The 8,752-nt window shown below is 48.7% G+C and overlaps 1 protein-coding gene across 4 annotated transcripts in view; it reads left to right on the top strand.

Annotated features, from left to right (window-relative positions):
• The window catches only part of LOC311143946 (POU domain, class 2, transcription factor 1-like), a gene marked incomplete at its 3' end in the record, with an annotated part of 21,937 nt that overhangs the window by 12,120 nt on the left and 1,065 nt on the right, over window positions 1-8,752 (top strand). The window contains exons 2-15 of one of the 4 annotated variants that reach the window (XM_084179843.1): window positions 930-1,001; window positions 1,423-1,514; window positions 3,792-3,971; window positions 4,230-4,316; window positions 4,750-4,879; window positions 4,974-5,065; window positions 5,175-5,351; window positions 5,453-5,594; window positions 5,759-5,904; window positions 6,043-6,237; window positions 6,366-6,471; window positions 6,618-6,933; window positions 7,391-7,479; window positions 8,467-8,752. The exon at window positions 8,467-8,752 is cut by the window's right edge and continues 1,065 nt beyond it. In XM_084179843.1, coding sequence (XP_084035969.1) covers window positions 930-1,001; window positions 1,423-1,514; window positions 3,792-3,971; window positions 4,230-4,316; window positions 4,750-4,879; window positions 4,974-5,065; window positions 5,175-5,351; window positions 5,453-5,594; window positions 5,759-5,904; window positions 6,043-6,237; window positions 6,366-6,471; window positions 6,618-6,933; window positions 7,391-7,479; window positions 8,467-8,738 — 2,096 coding nt within the window. Of the gene's footprint in view, window positions 1-929; window positions 1,002-1,422; window positions 1,515-3,791; window positions 3,972-4,229; window positions 4,317-4,749; window positions 4,880-4,973; window positions 5,066-5,174; window positions 5,352-5,452; window positions 5,595-5,758; window positions 5,905-6,042; window positions 6,238-6,365; window positions 6,472-6,617; window positions 6,934-7,390; window positions 7,492-8,466 lie in introns of all 4 variants that reach the window. The other 3 variants (XM_084179844.1, XM_084179845.1, XM_084179846.1) reach the window with 3 other exon arrangements.

Genomic DNA, 8,752 nt, shown 5'->3' with positions numbered 1-8,752 from the left:
AGAGAGAGAGAGAGAGGAGAGAGAGAGGAGAGAGAGAGAGAGAGAGAGAGAGAGAGAGAGAGAGAGAGAGACTCTTGTCCAGTAGTCGTGACAATCCTGGCACGCACAGGAGACTGGGAGAAAGAGAGGGAGACAGTTGGAAAGAAAAGAGTGAGTGAGAGCTGTTAGTCTAAACCCTGTTGGCTTTTGTGGAGTACTGACACTGTGTCTCAGTGTTGTGCAGCGGTCTGTGTGTGGCTGTAGTTGTACTGGACTCTGCTCGCTGACCAGTGGAGAGGGGCAGTGTGCCGACCGGACAGCCTGACGGAGGGTCTGTCCGGTGGAACCAAGCCTATTTGCCGCCGCTAGCTTTTGCAACCATGCTGGAAAATAAAGGGGCACCAGAAGTGGGTGAGTCGTGGGGTCCGATGTAGTGTGAGTGAGAGAGATCATCAAGGACCAAGTCAAAAAGGTGGAAAAATGGCTTTTATGGATGTAAACGGATGATCCAGGGTCTCTTTTATTTGCCATTTGCTTGGTTGATGATGTTGATTATCACTGTATTTAAAGGGGCTTTCTAATAAGTTGGAAAATGTAGGCGCACACAAATAAATTTATGAGCACAATGAAAAATATTTGAGGTATTAAAGCTAGAATCCTTAATTATTTATCCTAAATAAAAAATTCCAGGTCGCACAGCTAAATATTTAGGCGCATATGTGAGTAAAATGGTGGCACTGTAGAGCCCTGTTACTGTGTGTGTAGCCTTTTAGAAAACATATGATCATGCTCTGTTGAAAGAAAAGGAGTGGGAGGTGTAATATATGGAGAAGACATCCGATCTTTATAAGATGTGGGCTTTAGGGGCTGTTTTGGGATGGGATGGCGGAGCATTGCTTTTAGAGGGTCAATGACCGTAGAGTAAAATTCTCTCTGTCTGCCTCTTCCAGATTCTAAAATGAGTAATGCGTCAGAAACTAGTAAATGTGCAATGGAGAGTCAGAGTGGGGACGGAAACAGAGGTGAGTTACCTGCTGTGACCTGCTGCTGCTTTGCTCTGCCTGTCTGTACCTGGGGCGCGTTCAGGAGGCACCAACTGTTTAAAAACTCTTTCAACTGGTCACAAACGGATAATGAAAAGGACCCTGGTCATTAGAACTTTAAGTTCAGGTAATGGTCTTCTGTTTGAAAACCTTTGGTCCTTTTTGTTGCCCTCTGAACACTCGCCGGGGTCTGCACTCTGCACACTGCCATGCCTGTCCCACTGTGTGTGTGTGGTGTTGAGAAACCTAATGGCGTGAGAGAGGTTCAGTGAGTTGTTGTGCTGTAGTTAGAGGCTATGTCAGTGTGTCTATTACACGTGTTGATTTGTGGGTGAAACTGTGAGAGAGTTTTTTTTGTTTTTTTTTCCGTCTGATGACTTGATTGCTTTTCTGTTCTCAGAAATCCAAACGAATGGACTGGACTTTCAGAGGCAGGCGGTGCAGTCTACAAGCGCAATCACCAACGCACACACACAGGCTCTCCTCCAACAGGTAACATTCATACCGAAACACACACAGGTTTGCGGCTTTCACCAGAAGAGTGTGTCTGGGTGTGCCTGTTGTATTTGAACTGATCTTATTTAGTAAAATGTGGGTGTATTTGTGGCCCGTGCCACAAAGGTGAGGTAGAGGTGTAGTCAAAATGAGGAGTGAGGTTGGGACTGAGGCATGCCAACAGAACAGACACACACACACACACACACACACACACACACAGGAACAGTACATTTAAATGAGCTAGGCACTCTCGGTATCGGCTAGGAACAAGGCAGATTAATCAACCCTGTATGCTAATTAGCTGCTCTGCGGTTACTCGGAAACAGATGGCGGAGAATATGCAAATCAATGCAGAATTCAGTTTTATTTTTTAAATTAACTTCTTCACTCACCCCCTCACTTCTTCCTTCCCTCTCTCCTTCCTCTCTATGTGGGCTGCAGTACATTTCAAACACACACCTCCCCTCCTGCTTTTCTCATGTAGATCATTTTCTGTTAAGACAATACCTTTAATAGGCTACCTAGTATTGAAACCCTGTGTTTGTGGGTATCTGTCTGTGGGAGGGGTTTTTGTCTTGGTGTGTAGATGGTTTTCCTCTTCTTCTACACTCAGAGGTTGAAAAGTCAAGTATTGATCTTGCTCTTTCTCTAATCAAGAATCTTACAACTAGGTGTTTGGTTTCTGTGTACAATAAGTAGCAGTCAACATCATTATTTATTTAAAAACAGACCGACATGGGGTACAGAGTACAGACGACTCCCGATAAATGCAACGTCTCAAGAATGGACTAAACTGCAACATGCAGTTGTGAAGAATGCAGCTGAACTGGTTCTGAGCTGAAATTGCACTCCAACAGAGTTTACACTTATCAGGAGTTGACTGTACCATGTGTCTGTTTCTATATGACAAGTCTCTGGGAAGGTTATCCTATATACGATTATCCTATATAAGGTTATCCTATGTGCTTCTAGTCCAAGTCAGAAGACTCGGGTGCAATTCCGACCTCCGTCCAGCAGGGCGTGCTGCCTCAGGCCCAGCTCATGCTGGCTGGGGGACAGATAGCTGGAGTAAGTGGCATGCTGTCTGCCTGCCTGTCGGTTCGTCTGTCTGTCTGTAATGTGATGGAGCTCTATGGTCTCCTCTCCCTCATCTGCACTGATCTGAAAGAACAGCAAATGCCCAGTAGGCATCGTACACCATGTTGCTTTCACTGTTCTTAGATCAGGGCAGATAAAGAGAAGACTATTTGAGACTATTGAGATACACCCACAGAGACGGTGGGGTTATGTCCAAATACTATTTTCCTTGTTTCCTCTCCTTAGTGACCAGTGATTCATATAAAGATTGGATGGGAATTGATCTACCTACCATATGCATTCCATCAATTCCTGCTATGATCAGTGTGGATGGGAGGAACTGTTTTAAGAGTATTGGGATGTAACTAGTGTGTTCTTGTGCATGCAGATCATGCCAACTCCACCGACACACATTTTCTTGATACCATCTTTGGGTTTGTGTGTGTGTGTGTGTGTGTGTGTGCGTGCGTGAGCCCAGGCATCATGCTCATCTGTGATCATTCTGTCACTGTCACATTGCCAGCATACCTTAACATGTGATCCAGTCATGTGACCTGAGGGTCAGACAGCCAGTGGGGCTCCTGGATGCGCTTCACAGCAAAGTCCTCCTCTCTCCATCCGTTGGCCCCTGGGCACTCCGTCACTGCATCACATGTACTGCTAGATTTTGTATTCATTTGAAACTTGAAAATCCTTTGACCTTTGAAAAGAATAGTAAGGATGAACTACTGTTTCTCACCCCACTCTCTCTCTTTATTTCTCACCCCGCTCTCTCTCTTTATTTCTCACCCCGCTCTCTCTCTTTATTTCTCACCCACTCTCTCTCTTTATTTCTCACCCCACTCTCTCTCTTTATTTCTCACCCCACTCTCTCTCTTTATTTCTCACCCCACTCTCTCGCTTTATTTCTCACACTACTCTCTCTCTTTACTTCTCACCCCACTCTCTCTCTTTATTTCTCACACCGCTCTCTCTCTCTTCATTTCTCACACCACTCTCTCTCTTTATTTCTCACACCGCTCTCTCTCTCTTTATTTCTCACACCGCTCTCTTTATTTCTCACACCACTCTCTACCCTCTCTCCACAATATCTGTAATCTCTCCCTTTCTATCTCCCTCTTTCTCTCCCCCCTCCTTCCCTCTCTCCCCTCTCTCTCTTACCTCCTCTCCCCCTCTCCCCCCTCCTCTCTCTAGTTGACCCTGTCTCCAGCCCAGCAGCAGATGTTGTTGCAGCAGGCCCAGGCCCAGCTCCTAGCAGCAGCCATGCAGCAGTCAGCCAGCCAGCAGAGCAGCACCACGGGGGCCAGCATCTCTGCCTCTGCAGCCACCCCTATCACACAGCTGCCCCTGTCCCAGCCCATCCAGATCACCTCTGTAAGAGACGCACGCACACACACGAGAACCCGCATTTGCGCAAACACACACACACCACATCCATCACTAGGGCTAGACAGAATCTGCAGGGGGCAGAGTATCCTGCTACCTCTAGAATGGGGTGTGAAATAAATAAAAACTGTGGAATGATGTCAAACCCAATACTGCCACAGTATATAACAACCACAGTGTCATCATTAATTGAATATGCAGGAACCATCGAGTTGTGGAGGTAATGTTAACATCGTTCCCCCTCAGATTCCCTCTGGTTCTACACATCTTCCAGGCCAGCTAAGCCAGCTGGGATACCCATATGAGATGGCGACCTTCAGCAGTTACCTACCTGTAGTACACCTTTAAATCACTGTTACGTGAATGACTGGACATTTATAATGTAGCTGTAGTGGTACATCTGTATAACACTGTAGTAGTGTATCTGTAGTATGAAGGAGTGTATCTGTAGTATGAAGGAGTGTACCTGTAGTATGAAGGAGTGTACCTGTAGTATGAAGGAGTGTACCTGTAGTATGAAGGAGTGTATCTGTAGTATGAAGATAGAATGAACACCTCTAGTAGCTGTTTGTGTGAGATGAACAACAACAGCATGAGTGTGTGTATGACTGTAAGTGATTGTGTGTATGACTGTAAGTGATTGTGTGTATGACTGTAAGTGATTGTGTGTATGACTGTAAGTGATTGTGTGTATGGCTGTAAGTGATTGTGTATACCTGTAGTAATGTGTGCTCCTCTCTCCTGGTGTGTGTTTGAGGACTTTCAGCAGTTACAGCAGCTGCAGCAGCAGAACCTGACCATGCCCCAGTTTGTCCTGGTTCAGCCTGGCAACCACATCGCCACCCAGCTGCAGCCTGGCCAGTACATCATCTCACAGTCGCCGCAGGGCCAGCAGAGTATGTCCTGCACACACGAACACAGGCGCGCGCACACATATCCTCTCACCCTCCCTTCATACCCCCTAAATGTTCTCCATTATTCCCTCAACAGGTCTCCTGCAAGGCCAGAGTCTTCTAACTCAACTACCTCAAAGCCAAGCCAACCTCCTGCAGACTCATCCAAGCATCACGCTCGCCACACAGGTCAGACACTACAACTACCATGTTTCAAACCTTTCAAGTTTAAACCATGTTTAGTTAGTCATTTCCTTTCAGCCCTGACCCCATGCTGACCCCATCTCCCGTCCTGTAGCCAGCGACTCCGACCCGCACGACAGCAGCCACGCCCATCCAGCCTCTGTCCCACAGCCAGACCTCGCCCCCTAAACACCTGGCCACGCCCAGTCTGGAGGAGCCCAGTGACCTGGAGGAGCTGGAACAGTTCGCCAAGACCTTCAAACAGAGACGCATCAAACTGGGTTTCACACAGGTGGGTGTGTGTGTGGTTGGGGTTGTCAAGGAGCTGTAGGAAGGTGTGTGTTTGTATGATAACAGCAGAGCTCTCCCTTACCCTCTCTCTGTCTCCCCCAGGGGGATGTTGGCATGGCCATGGGCAAGCTGTACGGTAACGACTTCAGCCAGACCACCATCTCCCGCTTCGAGGCCTTGAACCTGAGCTTTAAGAACATGTGCAAGCTGAAGCCACTGCTGGAGAAGTGGCTCAACGATGCAGGTTTGTCCCTGAGCTGACCGCCAGCTGTGTGTGTGTGTGTGTGTGTGTGTGTGTGTGTGTGTGTGTGTGTGTGTGTGTGTGTGGATTCTGTACTGTAGTGTGTACTTTAGTGTACCTGGTCTTTACCTCTGTCCCTGTCCTTTGTCGCGGTGCTGTTTATGCAGAGAACCTGTCGTCTGACCAGGCCCTGTCCAGCCCCAGTGCCCTGGGCTCCCCCGGCCTGGGTATGGAGGGGCTGAACCGCCGACGCAAGAAGAGGACCAGCATCGAGACCAACATCCGCTTGGCCTTAGAAAAGAGATTTCTGGAGGTGAGCGACATTTCATATTCTAGATTAGCTCTCACTTTTCTTTACTGACTTACCTCATCAACCAGCAAGGAACTGCCCCATACTGAAAGTAACTGCCCCATACTGAAAGGGAATCCCTGGTGTTTTGCCCTCTTCAAGCAGAACCAAAAACCTACCTCTGAGGAGATCACCATGATCGCCGACCAGCTCAACATGGAGAAAGAGGTGATCCGGGTTTGGTTCTGTAACCGCCGGCAGAAAGAGAAGAGGATCAACCCCCCCAGTGGTGGATACAGCAACACAGGGACAGGCAGCAGCCCCATCAAAACCATCTTCACCCCCACTATCCCCCTGGTATGGACAACACACTGGCATGTACCACACACACTTGCAGTTGCACGCATGGACACACACACACACACAAGCAAAGTGTTTTTTTCTATTCCGTGTTCAACCCCTCTCCTTCTCCTTCCCTGGCGCAGGTATCCAGTACGGCCAGCCTTGTGACTAGTAACACACCGACCACACTGACTGTAAAGCCAGTGATGCCTCTCAACAGCAGCAGCCTGTCTGGCTTGACCTTCACAGGTACACAGGGGAAGGGGAGGGACAGGATCATATTTAACAGAAAGAAAAAACAAGATGTCTCAAGTTAGGAATCAGGCAATATTCTCTTCCCATTTCCCACCTTCTCGTCCTCAAAAACTAAACACCAGCCTCCCGTTCTGTCCCAGGCACGACCATAGGAGCGACCACAAACACGACATCCGTCATCTCCATGGCACCCATGGTTACTGCGGTGACCAGCTCCCCGTCGCTAAACCCCTCCCCCACGGCCCTCCAGGCCACGGAGGCGGAGACGGGCGGAACCCAGGAGCACACGGTGGTCACGCAGGCACCGTCGTCCCTAGCGACCGCTCTGGGGACGGGTCAGGTGATGGTGGCTGGACTGGGGCTGCCGGTCGCCCTGCAAGGTGCTGCCCAGTTACCCACCAGCGCTAGTTTCGCCGCCATGGCCGGCCTTAACCAAGGACTTATGGCATCCTCGCAGTGAGTAGGGAGGGGAGGGGGTATTGGAGCAGGGTCTGTTCACAGCACACATTACATTTACATTTTAGTCATTTAGCAGACACTCTTATCCAGAGCGACTTACAGTTAGTGAGTGCATACATTTTCATACTGGCCCCCCGTGGGAAACGAACCCACAACCCTGGCGTTGCAAGCGCCATGCTCTACCAACTGAGCTACACGGGGCCTACATGAAACTACATGAGGGCTGTCCTCATGCTATATCTGGAATACAGAATAATATAATGTAATATAATGTTTCAATAGTATTTTTGAATAGTCAAAACGTTTTGAATAATCGTAGTAGTAATAGTACCATTGGTCTGATCATCACAATCTCAGGGATTGAAGGAGGAATCAGGATGATTTCTTACACTTCTCTCACTGAATTCAGTTTAATCTCTACTGCTTTCTTACTCTGTGTTGTCTCTGTGTGTAGGGGGGCCTTGCTGAGCTTAGGTCCAGGGGGGCTGGGAGGGGCTCTGAACCCTACCATGTTGAGCAACAGCACCCTGGCCACCATCCAAGGTCTGTGGAGTGGCAAGTACACCTGTTTAATTACTCTGCAATCACACATTTACATACATACTCTGTTTTCATATTATACTGATTGAAAATATAAACGCAACATGCAACAATTTCAAAGATTTTACTGAGTTACAGTTCATATAAGGAAATCAGTCAATTGAAATAAATAAAGTAGGCCCTAATCTATGGATTTCACATGACTGGGCCTGGGAGGGCATAGGCCCACCCACTTGGGAACCATGCCCACCCATTGGGGAGCCAGGGCTCAGCCAATCAGAATGAGTTTTCCCCCACAAAAGGGCTTTATTACAGACAAAGATAGTCCTCAGCAACTTGATCCCGCAGGTAAAGAAGCTGGATGTGGAGGGCTGGTGTGGTTACACGTGGTCTGCGGCTGTGAGGCCGGTTGGAAGTACTGCCAAATTCTCTAAAACAACATTGGAGGCAGCTTATGGTAGAGAAATGAATATTAAATTATCTGGCAACAGCTCTGGTGGACATTCCTGCAGTCAGCATGCCAATTGCACGCTCCCTCAAAACATGAGACATATGTGGCATTGTGTTGTGTGACAAAACTGCACATTTTAGTGGCCTTTTATTGTCTGTAATGATCATGCTGTTCAATCATAATAATGGCCGGAACGGTGCAAATGGAATGGTATCAAACACCTGGAAACCATGTGTTTGATGTATTTGATACCATTCCACTGATTCCGCTCCAGTCATGACCACGAGCCCGTCCTCCCCACCAACCTCCTGTGCTGTAGAACTAGTCTTTACCTGACACTAGTGCACCTGTCCTTCTGGTCTTCACCACACCTCACACCATTGTGTACAAGCCGTAATGAGAACTCCTCACAGCTCTATCAGCTAGCTAGCTACATTACCCCTTCATGTCCATCCATAGTTAGCTGTAACTGTCCTCCAACTGAGGAAGTCTAGATATCTAGGTAACCCCCCTCTGTCCCTCCTCTCCTCCCCCTGTAGCTCTAGCATCAGGCGGCACTCTCCCCATCACCTCGCTGGACGGGAGCGGTAACCTGCTGTTCACCAACACCTCCGCCGGCAGCACCCCCAACCTGATGCAACCTCTCTTCCTGAACCCCCAGAACCTTTCCCTGCTCACCAACCCTGTCAGCCTGGTGTCGGCCGGAGCCGCTGGGGGAGGGGCCCTGCAGGTCTCAGCCGACCACCAGGTCACCACGGCGACTGTCCCAGTTCCCTCCTCCACCATCACCACTGCCTCCAAGGCCCAGTGAAGCTGAAGGCCTCA

This window comes from Coregonus lavaretus (genome assembly GCF_964263955.1).
Source record: "Coregonus lavaretus genome assembly, chromosome: 16".
In the NCBI taxonomy this organism is placed as follows: Eukaryota; Metazoa; Chordata; class Actinopteri; order Salmoniformes; family Salmonidae; genus Coregonus; species Coregonus lavaretus.
Note: the sequence above shows the minus strand (reverse complement) of the source record. Positions and strands in the feature narration are given on the sequence as shown.